We start from the raw sequence: 24,237 nt of genomic DNA, 5'->3' as shown, positions 1-24,237 counted from the left end.
ATGAGTGTTTTATCAGAAACCTAAAATAAGATTTTTTTGGGGGGGAAATTACGTAATATTTGATCAAGAAACAAGTCACAAACACAACAGATTTTCATCAACATCGTAACATATGGTTTCTCCTGCCATTCATCGTGGATAAAATCTTTGTGCATGCCTTATCCAGGCCTGGATGTCTTCGGGGGCTGTGTCCATACACCCAGCAGCAATTGCCTCTAAAAGTGACATCTGGTCCTGTGGGCGTTGGTCATAGACCTTCCATCTCCATGCGGAGAAAAAATCTCAATGGGGTTGAGAAAAGGAGAGTACGGCGGCAGGAATAGGGACACCATCCTAGGATGCGCTGCAAACCACCCTGTGACTTGGCGGGAGTTGTGAAAGGCCAGGATATCCCATACAATCACTAAAGTTGCTAAATTCTGCCTGTCTAGCTGTATTTCAATGAAGGAATTCGATGCCAATTCACCAAGAACTATGGTGCACAGGAAAACAAAAATAATAATAATTAAAATAAAATAAATACAGTCAACTATCTGCTAAAATAAGAATAATTGTTCTTATTCAAACATATAACTTACGTAATTTGACTGTCCAAATGAAGCATCTTTCCATCTACAGTGATCTACAAATTACTGATAAGTTAGGTTTTGAACTGAAAGTTAACTGTTTTGAGTATCTAAACATTGGTAAAATATGCTGTAGTTCCACAGCGTTTTGCCGGTAGTGAACATTGACTGGGGCAGGTATCCATGAAATTTGGAAGAAGGCGTCATTGCCAGCATTTGTATCTTAGCATAGGGGCAAGTAACCACAGTTTGGTTCACATGGTCTACTGGTATGCTCACTGTGTGAAGTGTTTAGGGAATGTGAACATGGTTTAGGTAAATTGCCTAAAACGATAGGAAAAAACTGTAGGCTTTTACCATCCTAATAAAAACCACAGGCTTAAAACTGTAATGCCTTTAACCATCCTGTTACAAAGTATGTATCGGGTTAAAACTGTAACGCCACAGGAAAAGCTAAAGCTTGTCTCCCCTTCCTGCAGCCATGAAAGGTGTATGGCCTCCCTCACCCTCCTGTGACCCTAACCCATGTCACCCCGGGGTCCAGTGCACTGTGACGCCAAATGGCATCCAATGTGGCCCCTGTCCAGATGGCTTGGTGGGCAATGGGACCCACTGCATGGATGTGGACGAGGTGAGCTGCTGTGCTGCGTCCAGGTTTGCCAACTGTATGACCTTAAAGTGAATCCATGCCATGTTATTACTGCGCACATCAAGTAGTCAAGTATTCATTCATTATGCTTCAGTGGTGAGCACATTGCATGATTATTCTATTGTATGGCTGTCGTTGTGTCTATTAGTCATGTTTTGTGGTTGTATAATAGTTCTCTCTCTGTACTGCTTTCATGTGTGCAGTGTTCAGTGATGCCGTGTCACATGGGGGTGCGATGCATTAACACCTCCCCTGGTTATCGCTGTGGTCCATGTCCTGCGGGATACACAGGCCCACAAGTCCATGGGGTCGGGCTTGCTTATGCCATGTCCAACAGACAGGTTTGGGTCTTCCCTACACAGTTTTAAACGGCAGCCAGCAGTGTTTTAGACACAGATTAAGCCTCTTTTGTTCTTTGATCTTCCGGCAGACCTGCAAGGACATCAATGAGTGTGAAGTTGCCAACGGAGGTTGCGTGGAAAATGCTAACTGCATCAACACACCAGTATGTGATCAGCCATAATTGTGTGAGTTTCTTCTCATGCCCTTTTACTGTAGACCATGTGTTTTATCTCATGCTACTGGTTCTGTATTGACAGGGATCTTACAGGTGCACCTGTAAGAAGGGGTTTGTTGGAGATCAAAACACTGGATGCAGAGCAGACCGAGGATGTGAGGTCGGCCAAGTTAACCCATGCCACACCAATGCAGACTGTATTCCTCAACCAGACGGGTCAATAGAGTGTGTTGTAAGTTTCAAAATGAGGCCCTTTATGGAATTATGATACCTGTGACATGACCTATGACCTCACAAATACTTTCTTATGACCTCACAATTCAGGATCTATGATCACTTTTCAATAACTATGACCTCACAATGAATTTCTAATGACCTCACAATCCTACACCTGACTCACAATTTCACCATGTAATGACAATGTCATGGATACTAGATTCATGACTTAAAACACATGAACAAGAGCTGAATGCATTTTAATTGTAAACCCTTTTTTTTTGTTTAGTGTCATGTTGGATGGGCAGGCAATGGTTATTTCTGCGGGCCTGATGTTGACATTGATGGCTTCCCAGATCAGAAGTTGGCCTGCCCTGAAACAAACTGCCAAAGGGTGGGAAGAGTTGTTGCCATCTGAATAATACACCAACACAAGGAGAGAATCCATAATTATTATCTATTATCTATGTCTATGATGTCAGACACTGAAATTGATCAAATGTACTGTGTTCCATTCCACCAGGATAACTGTATAACTGTGCCGAACTCTGGTCAAGAGGACGCAGACAAAGATGGCATCGGAGATGCATGTGACGATGATGCAGATGGTGATGACATCCCTAATGGAGAGGTTAGACACACAGTGACACACATAGTGACACACACACACACACACACACACACACACACACACACACACACACACACACACACACACACACACACACACACACACACACACACACACACACACACACACACACTCACACACACACACACACACACACACACACACACACACACACACACAGTGACACCACACACACAGTGACACACAGATTTCTGCATCAGACCCCAGCTTACTAGAAGGGGTTGGTCTTTCTGTTCATGACAGATTTGAGGGATTTTTGCTTTCTCCTGTTTTACTGCTTGGCCCTGTTCATGTAATAACTCTGAGACCAGATGAAAGGAAAAAATCCCACAGCAGCTCAGAACAACATGGGTCACACAACACTTTTTTCTGCTTTCACTAAGGTTGACTGACTTGTAGATATGCAAGATATCACCTCACCTCAACAATAAGTGCGACATTTCATGCATGTTAATCAGGACGCTGACCCTGAAAGTGTATTCTGGCAGGACAATTGTGTGCTTGTGCCAAACGTGAACCAGAGGAACGTGGATCAGGATGACTTTGGTGACGCCTGTGATAACTGCCGCCTGGTAAAAAACAGCGATCAGAGGGACACTGATGGGGACGGCAAGGGCGATGAGTGTGACGATGACATCGACGGAGATGGTAGGTCAGAACAACCCAATCTGGGCCGGACATGGGACATATGTGGGGTGGATCGGTTGCAGCTTCACCTGCTACTCGTGTCCTGGAAATGCTGAATTCATCCGCAACCTTTATCACTTTTAGGTATCAAGAACGACCAAGATAACTGCAAAAAGAAGCACAACGTTGATCAGAAAGACAGAGACAGAGACGGAGTAGGGGACGCCTGTGACAGCTGTCCTTATGACCCCAACCCTGACCAGGTGAACTCCTCACACACACGCAAGGGGCACACACACACGCAGATATTCTACTCACACACATACAACACCACAAGTGACCTGGTGTCCTACTCTCTCTCACCCACATATTTTTCTTCCCGTGTACTTTCCTCTCCACAGCTCGATAAAGACAATGACTTGATTGGGGACCCTTGTGACACCAACAAGGACAGGTAGGTTAATGTTGCTGTTGAGCCTACTGTGTCACTGTTCAAATAGCTTCACTGATTCACATTAGAAATAAATAGGTCTCTGTAACACTTCTGTGACAGGCCACTTTCATCCCCTTTCTGTTGTATTGCCTTCTTTGTACCTGGAGCCTTGTGTGCTTTTTCTGAAGGTTCTCAGTAGTAAAACTATCAAAAGACAATCACAAAATAAATAGATCTGTGTTGAGCTGGTATAACTGCCTTGTTAGTGTAGCCTTTGTAGGTTTGGTATCATATCCGATTCCTCCACAGTCACAAACAAATGTGACACAGTTCTTTATTACAGGCTAATCTTTTTAAGCTAGCTGCTGTAATTATTGCCATGTGTGTTTGTGTTCGTCCTGAATCTCTGTCCAGCGACGGTGATGGACATCAGGACACGCGGGATAACTGCCCAGCCGTCATTAACAGCTCTCAGCTGGACACTGATCGCGATGGCCTTGGGGATGAGTGTGACGACGACGACGATAATGATGGGATCCCCGACTTCATCCCCCCCGGCCCTGACAACTGTCGCCTCGTCCCGAACCCCCTGCAAGAGGACTCCGATGGTACATTCCACAACTGGTGCCTATGTGTCATGTCTGTGCCAGCAGTTCCCATGTCTTTTCATGACAATTGGAACATTTTTTTAAACATTTTTAATTTCATATCATCAATCCCACTGCCGCCCCACACTTTAGGAACCACTGGCCTATGCAGGTTTTAGACTTTGAATAGCTGCCACAACAACCCCACTGACTGTCTCAGGAAGTGATGAAGCAGTGGTCTCACTTTGTATAAAGTTATCAGAAATGAATGAATTTATCAGTTTATTTAATATCACCGACTTCTAATGGTAGCACACAGTTGCTATAACACTTACACTGTCTTTAAATGCGTCTTTTCAAAATATGTTATTATATTTAAAAAATTGCTTTGTATAGTATGCACAAATGTGTTACAGGGTGGTGTCCAACTTTTGCCTCTGCCCTTTGGTTCTTGTAGGGGATGGGATTGGCAATTTGTGTGAGAATGATTTTGACAACGATACCTTCGTGGATAAATATGATGACTGCCCAGAGAACGCAGAAATCACCCTGACAGACTTCAGAGCTTTCCAGACCGTGGTGCTCGACCCCGAGGGGGACGCACAGATAGACCCCAACTGGGTTGTCCTCAATCAGGTCCAGTTTGCACTCGTACTTCTACTCCAAACATTTTGTCTTCCAATGAGATACTTTGATTCTTTGACGTTTGACTGAATAGTGTCTTAAACTTTTTAATAGGGCAGAGAGATTGTTCAGACCATGAACAGCGATCCTGGCCTGGCTGTGGGTAAGAGAACACACTCTGTCATTCTCACTAAGTAGAAAAACATTTCAAGAAAAGTCATCAGTGTCTATGGTTACATAACAGAAGACATATGAAACCTGCGACTCCTCTGTAAAGAAAGTACTGCTTTCCTCGTCACAGGTTACACTGCATTCAACGGCGTCGACTTTGAGGGGACATTTCATGTGAACACTGTGACTGACGATGACTATGCCGGCTTCATATTTGGCTATCAGGACAGCTCCAGCTTCTACGTGGTCATGTGGAAGCAGGTGGAGCAGATCTACTGGCAGGCCAATCCTTTCCGTGCCGTGGCTGAGCCCGGCATCCAGCTGAAGGTAGACTACATTGGACCCATTTAACAAAAAACACCATTTACAAACTTCCATCAACACCTGCATGCTTACTGGCCGTCATTGAGGGCAGTGCCAGTGTAAACATCATTTAAAATCAAGAGAGGAAAAACACATGGCTTAGACCGGGGCTTTACTGGTGTTGGCCTTGAATGTCTGCAGAAGGAAGGACTGAAGTTTCCAGTCTAAGAATCACACAAAATCTTCTTTAAAATGACTAGTCACTCCTCATGATGATGAAACTGTTTAGACAGCAGACATCCCCACTTTCCATGCGAATGACTAGGGCCTCTGTGGCCATCACATTCACCCTCTAACCTGCCTTTAGAACACCCTGATGTATGTATGTGTCAGCTTTCTATGGTGGGCATTTGGGCCCCAGTATGCAGTTCAAGCCACTTTGAACGCACCTTTAAACTTTAAAACCACCTTAAACCTTTGAACCTGATGTATATACGTCAGGCTGTGAAGTCATCCACAGGACCAGGGGAGAACCTGCGCAACTCGCTGTGGCACACGGGAGACACGACGGACCAGGTGAAGCTACTGTGGAAGGACTCACGCAACGTAGGATGGAAGGACAAGACCTCCTATCGCTGGTTCCTCCAGCACAGACCGACAGAGGGCTACATCAGGTAATAATACTGCACTGCATAGGAGGGCTACATCAGGTACTTTACATAATGTCAGTACCAGATAATAATACAGGTCATTACATGTTACACACCTGACACACTAAACGTAAACATCAAATCCATTTCTAACTCCAAGTACATCCCATGACACCGTAATGTTAATGTAAAATACACACTGTACTTGTTAATTAGTTTATAGTATCTCAAGAAATATATGGAGTGCGGCCATAAAAGCATTGGCTTGAGTGATCCCTGTGATGCCCTATGTTATGTATTCCACATGAAGATAAAGTCAGTGGTGTGTGCTCTGTGTGTGTGTTGATGAAGGCAATGGTGTGTGCTCTGTGTGTGTGTGTGTTAAGGGTTCGTTTCTATGAGGGCCCTCAGATGGTGGCGGACACGGGCATCCTCATCGACACCACCATGAGAGGAGGCAGGCTTGGGGTGTTCTGCTTCTCTCAAGAGAACATCATCTGGGCCAACCTGCGCTACCGCTGCAACGGTGAGAACTGACAGATTAGAACACCACCGGCCAGATTAGTACACCACCGGCCAGATAAGAACACCACCGGCCAAATTAGAACACCACCCGACAGATTAAAACATGACAGGCCCAGGGGATTTCATAACACTTTACCTATCAGGGAGATGTTTCCTCCAAGGTGCTGTAGGCCAGACGCCAAAGTCACAGAGACAGAGAGTGTAATTTCGCTCACTGTCCGTTAACACGGTCATTGCACTACAAGGCTTTCAGGGAAACACACCTCAGTGTCCACTTTGGCCTTCATTTTTTCATTTCAGTCCAGTTCAGCCGTTATTGTGTATTTGATGATTCCTAGCATAGTCATTAACATGCATTTCAACACACTCACACACACTACAATTACATACAACACAACGCTGGCCATTCAAACTGCTGTAACAGTTGAATTAAGAAAGGTAAAATCAAGGTTCCACAAAGATGAATACAGTTTAACTAGAGCACTTAAAAGTATTATGTGTTTAGTAACTTCAACTTGAGCACTTAAAAGCATTATGTGTTTGCTTGTTGTCATAGTGATGTTGGTGGTTTGTTCATGTTGATTAATGGTGAAACTATGTTAATACATCCTGAACGTAAAGTGTAAACAAACCATACACAATCTGTAAACATTACTTATGGTTTATTAATGCTGAGGTTCATGGTGTGTTCATGTGACTGAATGGATACAATTAAGCTAGAGAAGAAGGCTGTATTGCCATGGCCAATAGAGAATAACTCACAGTGCTACACTACAGCTGTCCCACATGCCAACACACAGCTCACAGTGAGCGCTATAGATGTCTACTGGCCTAATGCATGATCTTTCACAGATACGATACCCGAGGACTTTGAGAGATTCCAGGCCGAACAGGTGCAGCTGTCCTTCTGATCTCCGAGTGTCAGCTCCGACCCAAGAGCTGCAGGATTCCTTCCTTAAGGAACACATTCCATTCACAGGAAACAATCATTCAGCGCTGACGGAACCGTGCGCGGAGTACACCATGAGTACACTGTCCCGTCGCTCTTATCAGCTTGACTCAGGAAAACACAGAACAGCACCGTTGGGAAAACCTGAATGTTGTTCCCCACTTTTCCCCCATGGTGTAGGGCATGGTCATGTCTTTATGAAGTGTACAATGAGTATCTATACATTTCAGTACCTGTAGTCATATAGTCCTGTGTATGCCCGGGCTATGTCCTGGTTGACATCAACATTTTAGTATTACAACATTAAAATGTGAAATAAAGGGCTTTACAGGTCTTTGATTTTGACTATGGACTATTAGACTATTATTCCTGCAGAGATTAATACGGTTTTAGATCAAGTTAATTATGGATTATTATACAAACTATAGAATCATAATGTATGTGTTCCATTGATTGTGTTACACATTGTGATGTGTGTGTGTGTTGCTTATGAGGGATTCAAATGAGATGCAGAGAAACTTGGTGCCTATTTGTTGCCTAGCAACATGTTGACATATCAGTCCCTGACCAACAGTCTACCAGTGACCAACATAGGGGACCAATAAGAACAGAGGCCTCCACCTTTGTGTTTAAATGGTGAAACTCTTTCTTACTTACTAGATAATCAGCTTGAAGCATTTTTTTTTTACCAATTTTATGTGAATAATAACATAATTAATAATAATCAACTAAATTAATTAATAAATACAATATTTCTTTTTTGAATGCACCTCTGGATAATCCTAAACAAACCAATAACTGCCGGTGCTAGAGACACAAACATGCACGGGTACTTCAAATATATTTTAAAAAACACATACAGAAATACAGATTACAAAATATAAATCGGAGAACATGGACATCTGGTACATAGCTGAAACACCATGCAGATTCACTTAGCATACATACGAAAAGCCTCCGTGGACAGTGTTCAGTAAGAGATTATATACAATGAGAAGGGGCCTTCCAAAGTAGTTTTTATCATTAAACATTACACAGACTTGGAGAACATGAGGAGTCAGTCACAGCAACAGAAGTTACCCACACAATGGCCATCCCATTGGATAGGGAGGAGGGGAAAAACTGCCTTACTATGAGAACTTTTGGAAAGAAACATTCTATTTTGTTTTCTATGCCATGACTGAGAGAAAAGAAAACAAACAAACAAACTAAATCTTAACAAGCAGTATTTACAGCACACACCAAAACACGTCAGAAAGGTTTAAGTGCATCCTTTAATGTCAAGAAATCAGAAGCAGGTTTGCATTTACATCATCACTTTCAATGTTAGTTGCCCACCAGGTGGCGTACAGGAGAAGTTTCAACTCAATGAACAGAGAAGGGTGTCACTGTCATGTTGTTGTTTTGCTGTTGTCGTTTGGTTTGTTTTGGGGGAAAACAAGGCAGATAACATTTCAGTTTTCCAACCGCTTCACTCCCCTGCTCCTGGAGCTTTGCCACCAAGTGACTGTTTATGTTTTAAAGAGACGGAGAAATGGAACCGAGTCAAGCACCTGCTCTCCCCAGATAATAGCGACCCATGGGCCATCTTTTTGCTCCCCAGAACCAGCTGCCATCATCATCCTCATACAGTAGATGTCCTGGGCTGGAGCCCCTCTGTAGTGGCCTTCTCTCTTGGCTGGCTCTCATTAAGGCCGAGGGGAAACTATAGGAGTTCGCTTTGCAATCCAGGCTTCCCGTCCTACTTTCCGAGTACTGGGCTGGGACTGGGCTTAGTGTTTTTATATTCCCATCAAACTCCATTTAGTACTGCCCAAAAATTAGGTTTAGTGTTTACATATTCCCACCAAACTCCACTTAGTACTGCCCTTGTATTAGGCTTAGTGTTTAGATATTCCCACCAATCTTTACTTAGTACAGAGAGAAATGCCCTCATTCACACATGACATCAATTCTACTCTCTGACTCAGAAAGCACCGCTTCCTTTCTCTCCACCTGGGATAAATAGATATACATTCTACACTTCATATAGACATGATAGTACACCACACTAGAATAGACAAAGCCCTTTCAAATGTTGCATTGAGAAATGCCTTGCCTCTGTGTTAGCAACTCCCTGGTCTCGGTTTTCCTGGGGTCCGTGTTGTACGGTGACTATCCAGGAGCCCCTTTACACTCGACAGTCTCCTCTGTGTGTGTGTGCGTGTGTGACTTTGACGGTCTTGTCTGTGTGTATGGCTCAACAGTCTGCGCTTGGAGGGTCGAAACAGTCCCAGTTTTCATGAAGCCAGTGAAAAAGTGCAAAAACGACTCACAAAAAAAAAGCAAGGTACAAGAGCAAGACCTAGAACCTAACATGGAGCAAGACCAAAACCTAGTGTGGAAGAAACGAAAAGGTTGGGGATAAGTGAAGTATCAGAGCTACAGGAGGAAGAGGATGCTGCCGGGCGACAGCGAGGAGTTGGCAGGCAGGCATGCCCGGCATGAAGCAGGGGACGACGGAGGCACAAACTACCAACATGCATGACCACGTCACAGCCAACGTGAACCACACGAGAGAGAAGAGAAAACAAACTAAGGATTCAAATAAAATGTTGGTCCAGCGGCAGGGGGTTCCAACGGCTGACGTAATTTTGGTGTGAGTGTAAGTACATTCTAATTCCAGCTCTCAGAAAACTAAAAGGGTGAGGGGGAAACTCATGCATACTGCACCTCTTCCAGAGTCAGCAAGCGAGAGAAATAGAGACCATAGTTTGTCAGGAGCAGTATGTTTTCAAAAATAACCTGCATATGCTTTTGTCAGTTTTTAAACATTTTTTTGTCATGCAGTCATCGTTTTTTTTCTCCAACAACCGTTATATACAATGCTTGCCAGGATTTGATCCTGGCAGACAAATTAAAAGAGAGATAGATATGTCTAAACAACATAAAAAGGAAATCCTCTTTCAGTTTTTCTTTTCCCAGTACGGAACTAGGGGAGGGGAGCAGACGTGAAGAATGTACCCCAGAGTTTAAAACTGAATAAAGTCATAATCTCTATATAAACAATGCATATAATACACTTTGCTTCAAACCACTGACAACAAGGGCCTTGAACAGCACTGGTCCAGGTGCACCTGCACTCTCATGTCAGTGAGCGTGTCCATGCGCGCCATGAACGCACAACCCAGGTGCACCTGCACTCTCATGTCAGTGAGCGTGTCCATGCGCATCATGAACGCACAACCCAGGTGCACCTGCACTCTCATGTCAGTGAGTGTGTCAGTGTGCGTCATGAACGCACAACCCAGGTGTACCTGCACTCCCAGCAGTGCTGTGCTGTGCAGACCTGTGCTGTGTACCTCACTACACTTGGCTCAGTGATAATGTTCAGGTTGATCTTTTTTGCATAGGAATCACAATTTCATCTGCCAGAAAAAAAAGCCACAAAAAAACAAACAAACAAACAAAACGAACAAACAAACAAACAAACAAACAAACAAACAAACAACCAAATCTGTAGTCCACACAAACAACAGTGTGATTCCTGTACATCTTACACATTGCAAACATGGTACACTTGGTGGAACTGAAAAAAATGAGCAATTAAAAATCACATTAGAGAACAAACTGCAAGTATATAAATTACTTAAAATACTCTTGAAAGGAGTAATAGCCTCCCCTTGCTTGCTCTTATCGTATTAGACTCAGCAATACCACCGTTTATAAACTGCACAATACATTGGCCATTGAAGTATTCATCAACAAATACAGTTTAAAATCAACATCGAATGACCACAACGGTAACGATAGTTCAACATCTAAAACAACGATAAAACAGAGAAAACCGAATTTCATACACAGACATCAATGACATCAGTCAAACCACACCGCAGAACAGAGAACAGCATCTTGTTCATGTAAGGCAAAATCAGCTTCTTTCACAGTGGTGGGTTAAAATGATCATCCTGTCTCCCCCTGTCTCTCTCTCCTCTGGTTCTCAGACTCGTATGCAAGCAGGTTGTCTGACTGTGCTTGATAGATAGATAGATAGATCGATAGATAGATAGATAGATAGAGAGACAGAGATAGATAGATAGATAGATAGATTGATAGATAGAGAAACAGAGAGATATAGGTAGAGATATATAGATAGAAAGAGAGAGAGACACAGATAGATAGATAGATTGATAGATCGATTGATCGATAGAAAGATAGATAGAGATAAAGAGATAGATAGATAGATAGATAGATAGATAGATAGATAGATAGATAGATAGATAGATAGATAGATATGTATCAAAGGGAATGCATGGGGCCTGCCTCTATCATCTTGGCACATTCTGCTAATATGTGATGCTGAAGAAGAAGAAGCAGAATTCTTCAGAGCTACAGGTCAAGCAACCATAAGCTGCCACTGCAGCATGGCCCAACACTCTCACCACAACCCTCCACCAAAGTGGAGGGGGAGGTCTAGTACTCCTCAAATCAAATAAATATTCAATCAAATCAAATAAATAACCAACAAACAAACATGAAAGAGTCAAATAAATACAATTTACACATATTTCAAAAGTGCACCAATGGGTATTTGTAACAATTAGGCCAAAAACAAGGTAGTCAATGGGCAATTTGGCAACTGATGTAACAAAAGTGTAAAAAACTAAACAGGTAAACAGACACACAAGAAAATAAATAAGCAAATAAATATCCAATAAATAAATGTATGAATCCATGACACCAAAGCAGTAACCAGGACAGCGAAGGTGAACATGTCCCAGCTGACGTGAGAGGACTCCTGATATGATGTCAGTGATGCAGCTGAAAACGCTACTGTTCACTCCATGGCAACGCGGATGAGGCAGAGATGGCATGACACATGGCAGTGACTCCAAACATTCTCTTCATCAAAAACAAACAAACAAACAAACAAACAAAACCAAACAAAACCAAACATTAGGTAGGGCTAGGGAGCATCAGTAGAGTATGACGGGTCTCTTCCATTGGCTGAACTGGCATGGACTGCAGCAATTTCCAAGTCTGTCAAAGCTGTCGGACCGACCCGTCATCCAAATGGTTTTTGGTAGCATGCCATCACAAACAACACGTGGATGAGAATTAAAAACAGGGTAGGGCAGGGTGGCGTGTGTCTGTGTGTGTGTGTGTGTGTGTGTGTCTGTGAAAGTGAACAGTGGTGTGACTGCAGCAGGGCTTGTCCCTTCTCTCCCCCCACTCCTCACACGTGTCCCCGCTGAGGGACGTCACAGCCGGTCCATCCTGAACGTGTCCTCGGTGGCGGCATCGGCCAGAACCATGTCCGGGTCGTTGAGCATGTGCAGTCCGTCCAGTGTGAGCGGGTCGATCTTCAGCTCGTCCAGGGGGAAGTGAGAGTCTGTGTCGAAGCCGACGTCACCCACGCCCGCCAGCGAGGAGGCAAGCTCTTTGGAGAGGCTCGGCGGGGACTCCCCGGTCACTGGGGCGCAGCAGGAGGAGGGAGAGGGGGAGAACAGCAAAAGTGAACAGCACTGCAATGGCATCACAGACAGCTCAGAAGTATAACTTCTATTCTTTCTCTCCACATTTCTTCCCTCTTACTGTGCCGTGTTAGAACATGTAGTAACCATGTAGTAACAGGCTATACTGCCAGGAGCCTTTGTCTAAACTCTTTGTCTTCCTGCAGCTCATGGACTAAAGGACTATGCCAAGTGTCCATGTCCGAGCTACTTTAAGGTCTCAGTCTAGCTGTCTGACTGACCTCAATGGCCAGGACTAGCCTGCTCCTTTACATTCACACATCTTTTCTTCAAGATTGCTACACCGGAAAGATCTGCTCCTCCTGCACAGTGCACTGACAGAGCTACAAACAGAACTAGGCTGACTGAGTGGACAAGCACACACAGAGAGAGAGAGAGAGAGAGAGCAAGAGAGAGAGAGAGAGAGAGAGAGAGCTAGGCTGACTGAGTGAACAGGCACAGAGAGAGAGAGAGAGAGAGAGAGAGAGAGAGAGAGAGAGAGAGAGAGAGAGAGAGAGAGAGAGAGAGAGAGAGAGAGCTAGGCTGACTGAGTGAACAGGCACAGACAGAGAGACAGAGAGAGAGAGAGAGAGAGAGCTAGGCTGACTGAGTGAACAGGCACAGAGAGAGAGAGAGAGAGAGAGAGAGAGAGAGAGAGAGAGAGAGAGAGAGCTAGGCTGACTGAGTGAACAGGCACAGACAGAGAGAGAGAGAGAGAGAGAGAGCTAGGCTGACTGAGTGAACAGGCACAGACAGAGAGAGAAAGAGAGAGCTAGGCTGACTGAGTGAACAGGCACAGACAGAGAGAGAGAGAGAGCTAGGCTGACTGAGTGAACACAGTAGGCACTTTGGGGAATCTCCCTGGCTGTGCTACTCTTTTCCATGAAAGTAAAGCAGCATGGAGAGTACAGCGCTGATAACATACCTGTGAGAACAATGTTGGGAATGTTGCTATGGTTACTGTAGCCTAGCTGCGTTGAGTCCTGGAGCGTTCCGTGGCTGCTGGTCAGGCCCATCATGGCCGCCTGGGTATAGTTGAGAGTGGAACACTGGCTGTAAAGGCCACTGGAACTGTTGGGGTTCTCGATCATGTTGAACTGCTCAAGCTTCAAGCCAATCATCAAGGGAACAAAACCCCAGAAAAAGAAAAAGAATGCTGTTAGATCCTGTGTCTCCAGTATTAGCTTGGTCTGCTATTCCCTACATAAGTGTTTTAATTTGAAATATGGTATTTGATAATATGGCTTCTAAGTTCAACTAAGTTCGATTTCAGGTCAACACTCATTTGCAGCACCTTGATCCCAATTGGAATCCAATGATGAAGTCAATGTTATTTCTATACCACAATACATATAGTGAATGTGGGCTGGCAGTGCTAAGCTAATATAAATGCCCATCAATGCCATTAACTCCTAGGTGAAATGTATTACTCAAAATATTTCTGATATACAACTCCCTGCTCAGAAGAATATAAATAAAGGAATAAAAGACACATAGCCTAACTGCAGAACATTTCCCCGCCTGAGGTGATGGGCCCCCCTTCTGTGTCGGCTCACCTGTTGGGAGAGGGCGTTGGTCTGCCTGGAGGCAAGCTGATGCTCGTAGAAGGAGTCTCCACTCATGCTGGTGACCAGGGGAATGTGCTGCACCAGGAGGCCAACAGAGCTGTCATCAGCATATAATAATAGCAATAACAACAACAACAACAATAGCAATAATAATAGCAACAATGCTAGAAATAATAATAGCAATAGTGGTAAGGATCATGTTAAACTAAGTCCTTCTGATCCCATTCAGTTGTCTTACTCTGACAATAATTATCTGACAAGGACAACAGCAGTCTACATATGTACTTCATAGCTACACTATGAACCTGACAGTAAAGCTACATCCTTGCATCTTATGTGCCCCAAACCTGCTAAGAAAGCCTTGGGAGGAGTAATGAGACAGACAGACAACTCTAGTGTCAGAGGCCTACAGAACTACAGAATGGAACTCTATGAAGCAAAGGCACACCAAACATGAACTCTCAACTGGAAATGTAGCTCATATGACTCACACAGGCCTGATGGTCAGTTTAGCAGCTTACGTGTTATGGGTAAGGGTCAGAAAAACACCAGATTGCATTAGTTTTGATTAGGTCAGTTCCACATTTCCAGGATACGTCCCAACTCTGAAATTCCAAACTCTGACACGAGCAGAACAAAAAGCCAATACATGAATCAAAAACGATGATTTCCCTCATCGGTTTCACCCATCCCCAGTAGTAGTCATGCTGAGGCTCCCGGCACACGGAGTGTGGAGTCTAGGTCTCCCCGGTGTGTCCATGCACCAGAGGCCTAGTGTGAGTGTGTGAGAGTGAGGGGGCACACAGAAAGCAGACTTCACGCGAGGGCTGGGCCTCAAGCCACACTGATGGGAGATTGCAATGGACAGCCACTGGACACAGAAGCCAAGTCAGAGGACAGAGGCAAAACGGAGGGAAGGGCAGGGGAAGACCGAATGATGAGGAGGCGGCTGGAGTTACTCTCTAGTCTAAGCTTTTCTGGCGGCTTCGCCTTTAGGTTCCTGTCTGTTTCTCTGGTCGCCCTTACTTGAGGCGAGCCTCCGGGCGAGAAGCCTTGATTGGAGACTGGCGAGGTGGGAGACTGGTTGGCTGGGGACCCAGTCTGGGTGCGGTACTGTGGGAGGGATGTGAACTAGCACATGAACATGACAAAACATTTCCATGTTAAACTGGGACAGATATGTGTGTGTGCGTCTACACTAGGCTCTGGACCGGCACACAGTAACTCTGACTGCGGCGGGCAGGTCCAAAGATTCACTCTCTGACCCCTGGGAAGAAAAATAATCACTTCCTTCTGTTAGTCAGCCGCAGACACCCTGACATGAGGGAAAAGTCCACAAAATGTAAATGCTCTTTCTGGGTTCTAACTAAAACTTTACTACTTTATTTCTGTTTTTCTACATACCACACAACTTTTAACTAGTTTTGAACTGGTTTTAACAATAAACAGTATAATTATTAGGTATTTTAAAATATGATTCCCTACATCTACAGTTTTAGGTAAATTACATTAAGGAGTACAAATGTCAAAAAAAACTTTTCTGTAACTGTGCGTTTTGAAGCAGGACAACCACTACAAACCTTAAAGCTAAACATGAACAAAACGAATTAGAAAAGGAGGTGCAAACCTAGTAATGAAGAGAACTAGACTATAACACATTATTCACTGAAACCTGACTCTGTGAAAACGTTAAAACAACACAATTCTCCTGTAGTGAGAAACTTTAAAAGTTTCAAAGAACACATACAGAAAGGACATGAACGCTGGGATTAATCAGGTTGATGCAGAACTTAAAAGTAAGAACAATTTAAGGAAGGGGCAAGAAAAGAATTTCACGTATTTCACCGTGCCAATGTGAATGTTGCCTCAGTGGTGCTAGACTGAAGGTGATGACCAGTGTGAGATCAGGTGACTTATAAAAAAAGACACCTGATCTATTCATTATACATGAAGCAAGCTTGGTGAAACTTAAATATTTAATCAAAATATATTACATCGATTTGTTTTTAGATAATGTCCAAGATATAACCTACTTTACTCCCTTTCCATTTAGCCGTGCTGAGTGATCACCCATTATATTCATGCTTTCTTTCAGAATGTAAAAACAGTATTAGAGAGCAGCTCAGAGATCATGTGGGTCAATCATCAATCATTTAAGAATGCACTATGTCCATTATGGAAGTACTATGCACTATGTCCCTGATCATAGAGACGCTACAAGCACTAGATCAGACATCATTCTGGAGCCCTCTTCAGACTACACTCTGCAGTACGAGTAAGCACTATGTCGTAAGCAGTATGTAGTAAACACCATGTAGTAAGCACTATAAAGTAAGCACTGCGTACTAAGCACTATAAAGTAAGCACTGCATACTAAGCACTATGTCTCTGCCCTATATGGGAAGTATGCACATCTTTGGTCAGGCACTGCTCCATGGTCACTATCCTGAGAAGTCTACTCATCCTCAAAACTAGTGCAGTGCTGCGCTAGCGAACTTCAAGTAGGTGGCACAGAGCGTGGACAGGATGTCCAAGGAAGTCATTAACACCTCAGGGTATAAACGGATGTGACCACAAATGTGGTGTAACTAACAAACCAAAAAAACAACAAATCCCCAAGTAAAATCATCTCCTATTCACTGAGGACATTCATTCATCCACTATGAACACCAAAGCAAGGCCAGAGAATGGAGAACTGACCGAGTTGATGTTGACGGTGCCGGTGGAGATATGTGTTTGCGTGACGGGACTGGACTGCTGCGAGGAGGGCGAGTTGCTGGCCTGGACTGTGAGGGGGGGCAGCTGCACCAGCCGGATGCCCTGGGGGAGGCTCTGCTGTTGCCCCTGCTGTTGCTGCTGCTGTTGCTGCTTCTGCAGTTCATTCAGAAGGCTGAAGAGGGGGTACTGGGCTAGCTGCTGCTCCAGGGTCAAGGCATCCATCGTCAGGGCCTGTCACACACACATGCACACGCACACACACGCACGCACGCACACGCACACGCACAAAGGAGACCACAGCCGCACACAACACACACTCAGATGACCACAGGCAACCGCAGACACACAGGCGCCCACACGCACACGCACACATGGGAACATTGATAAGTTGAGAAAGCTCAGGACGAGTAGACTATTTATAAGGTATAAGGTGATGTGTGTGTACCTGTGTGATGGATATCTGCGATGAGATGCTAGTGTGTGTGTGTGTGTGTGTGTGTGTGTGAGAGTGTGTGTGTGAGAGTGTGTGGTATAACATGGTGTGTGTACCTGTGTGATGGGTATCTCAGTGAGAGGGTAGTGTGTGTGTGTGAGTGTGTGTGTATGGTATAAGGTGGTGTGTGTACCTGTGTGATGGGTAACTGCGATGAGAGGTTGGTGTGTGTCTGTGTGTGTGTGAGTGTGTGTGTATGGTATAAGGTGGTATGTGTACCTGTGTGATGGGTATTTGTGATGACAGGGTAGGCGAGAGCTGCTGCTGCTGTTGCTGCTGCTGGGTGTCTGTGCTGAGGCTGAGGCTGAGGGGGATGATGGTGGGCTGGCCGTGCTGCGCTGTGATGGTCATGGTGGCCTGGGTAGTGTTGATGCCTGTGGGAGAGCCAGAATCAAACAGGTCACAGGTCTTGGACCGACAATTGACTGACATATGAGATGCCAGAATAGTCTCGGACTGACAAATGCCTGACAAATGCGCCTGACGGAAGGACTGACATTACTAGGGCCCTTTGATTCTGCGAGACCTCGGACAGAATCGCAGAATTCAATCGCAGAAAACAGCAATCACTGTAGCCTGCAACCCACAGTCTGTCCTGAGAATAATTGATTGGACTCTAACTTGATGCTCATGAAAATTTTAAAAACTGAACTGAACTGAAAAAAATGGAGATCACAGAACCTGGCAAAAAAAATGTAATTGCAAATTTTATAGGACCCTACATTACAAGTGAGTTGTTTGACAAAGTTGCTTTATACCAAAATCAGGTATTCTTAATTCTAGGTCACCATCAACTCCTATCTCACACCTATCCCCGCTCCAAACACAGCTGACTGAATGACTGTGTTACTGAAAATGCCCTGAAAGAACCATATCAGCTGTGATTGATTGATGCTTCTGAGGAGTTCAGCCAGGCATAAGGAGCAGGCAAACCTGACTACCAAACAGAGCAGGGAGTGGGCCCTAAGAGGAAAAGAACCCCAGGCTGACGAGGATTGTGAACCTGTGCTAGAGTAATGCACTCTACTGGTGTTGTGCTAGAGTAATGCACTCTACTGGCGTCATACTAGAGTAATGCACTCTATTGGTGTTGTGCTGGAGTAATGCACTCTACTGGTGTTGTGCTAGAGTAATGCACTCTACTGGTGTTGTGCTGGAGTAATGCACTCTACTGGTGTTGTGCTAGAGTAATGCACTCTACTGGCGTCATACTAGAGTAATGCACTCTATTGGTGTTGTGCTGGAGTAATGCACTCTACTGGTGTTGTGCTAGAGTAATGCACTCTACTGGTGTTGTGCTAGAGTAATGCACTCTACTGGTGTTGTGCTGGAGTAATGCACTCTACTGGCGTCATACTAGAGTAATGCACTCTACTGGTGTTGTGCTGGAGTAATGCACTCTACTGGTGTTGTGCTAGAGAAATGCACTCTATTGGTGTTGTGCTAGAGTAATGCACTCTACTGGTGTTGTGCTGGAGTAATGCACTCTACTGGCTTCATACTAGAGTAATGCACTCTACTGGTGTTGTGCTAGAGTAATGCACTCTATTGGTGTTGTGCTACAGTAATGCACTCTACTGGCGTCATACTAGAGTAATGCACTCTACTGGCGTCGTGCTAGTGTAATGCACTCTACTGGCGTTGTGCTTGAGTAATGCACTCTACTGGTGTTGTGCTAGAGAAATGCACTCTACTGGCGTCATACTAGAGTAATGCACTCTACTGGTGTTGTGCTGGAGTAATGCACTCTACTGGTGTTGTGCTAGAGTAATGCACTCTACTGGTGTTGTGCTAGAGTAATGCACTCTACTGGTGTTGTGCTAGAGTAATGCACTCTACAGGTGTTGTGCTGGAGTAATGCACTCTACTGGTGTTGTGCTAGAGTAATGCACTCTACTGGTGTTGAGCTGGAGTAATGCACTCTACTGGGTCATACTAGAGTAATGCACTCTACGGGTGTTGTGCTAGAGTAACTGGTGTAAGAGTAATGCACTCTACGGGTGTCAGAGCGGTGTTGTTACCGGGGCTGATGGTGCCAATGCCCAGGTGAGTGAGGTTGGTGGACAGGTTGCCCGTGCTGCTGGACGAGCTGAGCGAGGGGAAGGCCACAGTGTCGTCCGGGTCCAGAGGTGTGGGCAGCGGTGGAGGGAACTGGATGTTGGTCAGGTCAGGTAGAGACCCCCCCGTGTTGTGGGTCGCCGGGGCGAGGGACGTGTTGAGCTCCTGATCTGGCGATGGGAATATGCTGAGAACGCAAAGAGTGAAAGTGTGTATTTGTGTGTGTGTGTGTGTGTGTGTGTGTGTGTGTGTGTGTGTGTGTGTGTGTGTGAGGGGGGGGGGGGGGGAAGAGATGAAGCAAAAGTGTGAGAGAGTAACAAAACCAGAATGAAGGGTGGGTAGCATAAGGAGTTCTTGAGAAAGACTGACTCCATCGTAATGTATTACATACAATACCTTAGGGAAATTCACTCGCTAAAAGACCCATTTCATGAACATGTCTCTGTGAGAATGAGATAGGCACACTCACTTAATTCCTGGCACTTCACAAGATTTAGGCCGCGGCGCTCCATTCTAGAAAAGGACAGAAGAGAACATTCAGCTAATATTATGAGCGCAGGAACAGGTAATGGAGAGGGAAGACAAGAAGGAAGAAGAGGGGAGGGGTAGGGGCCAGTCTCCATACCTTCTTCTCATCCCAGCCTTCCTTTTGGGTGTCTTTTTCCATCTCTGTGTCTGTCTCTTCCGTCCCAGGCGCAGCTAGGAGAAGAACTGAGACACAAAAGAGCGAGAGAGAGTTTAACAAAAGGGCCACGTATTAACATTGACATTTATTAATTTGTCAGTGAAGTACGGAATCCCAAAGATACTTCATGATGCTATTTCCCCAATAATCATGTAAGTCATAATGACCCGCTAACACCCCGATAGTGACACACACTCAAAACAACAGTGAAAAGCAATGATATAACCCATTACATGAGAGGAGGGCGAGCGACTCGTCCAAACCTCGCTTAGGCTGGAGCTCCTGGGATCCTCCTGCAAACACGTCTTGAGAGGCGGGGCTCATGGCGCTCTGGTGTAAGGCAGAGTCTGAGTTTGTCCTGAGGTACAAGAGGAGGGAGAAAGGGGGAGATAGAGAGAGAAAGAGGAAGGGAGAGAGTGGGAGAGAGAGGCAGAAGGGGGCAGAGAGGAGACAGAGCATGAGAGAGTGAAAAATCAAGAGAGAGAGAAAGGAAGGGAAAGAGTGAAGAGAGTGGCCTTAACACATGAGGAGAGCAGACAGTATCTGATCACTCTGTAGTCTTACCTCCTCCAGCTGGTGTCAGGCGGAGGGGAGAGGTAAACGGATCCGTAAGGACAGCTGTCAATGTGATACACTGAGTTAAGGCACAAAACACACACACCCACACACACGTCTCTGATGAATGCCCATCGTCCCAGGCATTACATACAGACATGAGCTCAATCTGTTCCAAAGCATGTTTTTTCACCAGGGACTAAAATGTTGTGTGTTTAGGATCCATTACAAAAACAACTTAACTAAACTAAAGCCTGTCTGAAGACAGTTTCAATTATCAGTTAGTGATGCAACTTCCAGCAAGTCCCAGTACAATTTTGAATTAGGTGCATAATATGTCAGTTGTTGAATTTTTTTGCTTTTGATTATTGCATGTGTAAGGGAAGTTTTCACTGAGGACAAGGATATCTGGCGGCCATGTTTGTCCACAGACAGAGGACGGCGGTGCGGCGAGCTGGTCCGGTTACGGTCGCGGTACACCCGATCGACTAGACCATGGTGGCGCGTGGTCCGACTGGTGTCCATGGCGGAGGTCTGTAAAGAGTTCTGCCAGAAATGAGCATATTTCAAGACTTATAACAAACCACCCACACCTGCTTACTCTAAGACAGGGGTGATCTTTAAAGAGAGGCATCATGGACCACGAGAGATTAGCTGGATTACAGATTGTCTGAAATCAACCAAGGGCAATGTTTCTGAATAGGGTCTCAGGGATGGGCCAAAATAAGCAAGCTCAAAAGCAATGAATATTCTTTGCCTCATAATCTTGAAAATGTTTAACAAATGGAAAGCAATGAAATTGGAAGCAATGGCATTCTCAGTTTGTCCTGGTTTTAGTCATTTGTTGCAGACTACCATTGTACAGTGTGATTTGGCACCGCTTTCCTCCCTACTAATGAAAAAGCCATCTCACACTTCTTCATCAGTGAAGTTTATAGGACAAATAAAGTTATTTTCAAACGGAAGAAAAATATACATAGCCATTTCACATCAAAATGCAATGCTTTACTTGTGCTGTAAGCAACAACTTCTAGTCAAAATCCAAACATTTTGAAACTACTTGTGAACTTCACCCTTTGGAACACAGCATTGAAAGAGAATAGCTTTGGGAAGTGAGAAAGTTCTAGAAGCTCACCTGAAAAGGCAGGTCAGTGTTGCTATTTCCAATCTGATTGACATTGGGCAGTGACCCTCCATAGCACTGACCACGATTCTGCCCTAGTTGCAAATACTGGGTCTTCTGTAACTGCAACTGTGCAAAGTAAAACGGCATGAATGACTGCAAAATGCATAATGGGCGAGTTCATGAATGAGCAAGATGAATGAGTGGGGCATGAATTTTTAAGTGTATGAGTGGTGGTGCACTTTAAGAGACTCTTAGAGAAAAGAGTGGTCAGGCTACTTGCAGCAGTACGCTAGGCAATGAGAACAGGCTCAAGGGAAAGCTCAGGAATTTCACACTCTTTACACACTTCTGTGGGGTTTCAGATCTAGCCCACTAAAACCAGTCAGTCAGCCAGTCAATCTCTGATTGCAGCCAGATCAGAGCAGAGTTTAAAGGAGGACTTGAGAACGGAAACGCTATAAGACAAACCCAGACTGATCTTAGATCAAGGGATCAGGATGCATTTAGGCTACTAGGGGACAAGAGACATATAAATAAACTGACTCATAATGAAAAGCAAATAAAAATCTCAACTTACAAAAAAAAAAAAGGGCCTGGAAGGACAGCAGGCAACGGAGCACATTGATCATGACATTAGGAGGCGATATCAGTCAGTCCTAAAAACATTCAAATGAATAGGTTCTCCTCAGTAACAGCTTTTCCCTATACATTTTGAACGTCGCCTGGTTTCATGCAGTTAATACATTGATAGCCATACTTCCCCAGTGGTTCCATTTACTACTTCATTAACCATACATTCATCGTATACAATAACCCAGCTGGAGAAGTCTTTGCAAGCCAGTCATGATAATGCAATCAAGCGACAGCGTTGAACTGCCCAACATACTGTGGTTCACGTGTCGGCTACGTTTGTTTGTGAAAGCGCAGCATCTTTGAGGAGAGAAGCGCGTCGGGATTTGACATTTCTCTCTCGACTCTGGCCAAGGTGCTTATGTGTTATTGCATTAGGTATATTTTCGATGTCTTCTCAATGATTTATCTCTACAATTAGACTACATATCAACCGAAGACGTCGCTCTAGTGAAAACTAAGCAAACGTTTCCAATACTATGAAGTTCCTTGCCAGTCATTCGCATTTAATTCCAGATTTGGATAACAAGCCATTAGGCAAATAGCTGGCACAATACCTCTGATAAGTGAACCTATCATTCAATGGATTATTTATTGTTCATTATTACACAAAAATACTGATATATTTATCGCATAAAAACTGAGATGTGAAGAGGACTAACATGGTGTTGACACTGTTGAAGACAAGGTGCTGTCACTTTCTAGTGATTTAGTCAACATTATGTCGAAATTAGGCTAGCAAGACGATAGCAGGTGAGCTCGCTGGCAATGATTTTTAAGGCATCGGTTTACACTTGTGATAACGCATAGAATGCTTGTCCACAGTATTCAACGACAGTCATAGTAGTATTAAACAACAAACCATGCATGGTATGACTCAACTATTTTGTTAACCTAGTTACCTAACTAGTAATGTGTCACCGTAATAGACTGTAGCCTACAGACCTATCAAGGAAGCTATCGTTGGCATATTGGCTTGGCAGCGGTAGCTCAGCTGTCCCTGGTTATTTTAATGCTGCTACATATGGTAGCACGCCTGCGACAACGTCCGTAAGTAAAGACGCATACCCTTGCAGCTCTAGTTATGTTGAGATCCTTCATGACCTCTTCAAATGCAGCTGTCTCCTCAGCCTGTTTCTGATTGTGTAAAGCGATTTTCTCGCTAAATTTTCGCGGATTGTTTGAGGTCGCCATCTTCCGTTCTTCTCCAAAACAGAACATTGCGTAACACGTGAGCAGCACTGGGCGTCGTCATGACGCGCAGAATGATGGATTTTGAAGTTAAATGGTCATTTTATGAATGAAGCTTGCATTGACACGAGTTTGTAACTTTATAATGTCAAGAGCAGTAATTTATAACACTGTACGCATTTTCCACCGCTCTTGTCTAATGTCAATCTTCGTTCTGAAACAACTTTACATTAGCCTACAGTCAGTGGTGGA

The 24,237-nt window shown here is 44.4% G+C and overlaps 2 protein-coding genes across 2 annotated transcripts in view; one reads left to right on the top strand and one right to left on the bottom strand.

Moving 5' to 3' along the window:
• Positions 1-7,814, top strand: part of comp (cartilage oligomeric matrix protein) — a 10,893-nt gene extending 3,079 nt beyond the window's left edge. The window contains exons 4-19 of the mRNA XM_080832393.1: positions 1,046-1,197; positions 1,419-1,556; positions 1,646-1,720; positions 1,815-1,964; positions 2,238-2,342; positions 2,472-2,579; positions 3,089-3,248; positions 3,372-3,490; positions 3,629-3,681; positions 4,075-4,268; positions 4,705-4,883; positions 4,986-5,034; positions 5,173-5,369; positions 5,847-6,019; positions 6,382-6,521; positions 7,373-7,814. Coding sequence (XP_080688519.1) covers positions 1,046-1,197; positions 1,419-1,556; positions 1,646-1,720; positions 1,815-1,964; positions 2,238-2,342; positions 2,472-2,579; positions 3,089-3,248; positions 3,372-3,490; positions 3,629-3,681; positions 4,075-4,268; positions 4,705-4,883; positions 4,986-5,034; positions 5,173-5,369; positions 5,847-6,019; positions 6,382-6,521; positions 7,373-7,431 — 2,051 coding nt within the window. The 3' untranslated portion in view covers positions 7,432-7,814. The remainder of the gene's footprint in view (positions 1-1,045; positions 1,198-1,418; positions 1,557-1,645; positions 1,721-1,814; positions 1,965-2,237; positions 2,343-2,471; positions 2,580-3,088; positions 3,249-3,371; positions 3,491-3,628; positions 3,682-4,074; positions 4,269-4,704; positions 4,884-4,985; positions 5,035-5,172; positions 5,370-5,846; positions 6,020-6,381; positions 6,522-7,372) is intronic.
• Positions 7,815-8,508: 694 nt separating this feature from the next.
• Positions 8,509-24,015, bottom strand: crtc1b (CREB regulated transcription coactivator 1b; the record flags this gene model as incomplete). The annotated part of the gene is made up of 14 exons (XM_080832276.1): positions 8,509-12,921; positions 13,887-14,067; positions 14,518-14,604; positions 15,556-15,660; positions 17,230-17,478; positions 17,960-18,114; positions 19,762-19,985; positions 20,268-20,311; positions 20,424-20,509; positions 20,717-20,841; positions 21,048-21,101; positions 21,439-21,584; positions 22,174-22,290; positions 23,863-24,015. 14 exons carry the CDS (start codon positions 24,013-24,015, stop codon positions 12,710-12,712), a joined length of 1,938 nt encoding a protein of 645 aa, XP_080688402.1. The 3' UTR covers positions 8,509-12,709.
• Between the last annotated feature and the right edge of the window lie 222 nt (positions 24,016-24,237).

Source organism: Sprattus sprattus (genome assembly GCF_963457725.1).
Source record: "Sprattus sprattus genome assembly, chromosome: 2".
NCBI lineage: Eukaryota > Metazoa > Chordata > Actinopteri > Clupeiformes > Clupeidae > Sprattus > Sprattus sprattus.
This window is presented reverse-complemented; position numbering and strand designations above follow the sequence as displayed.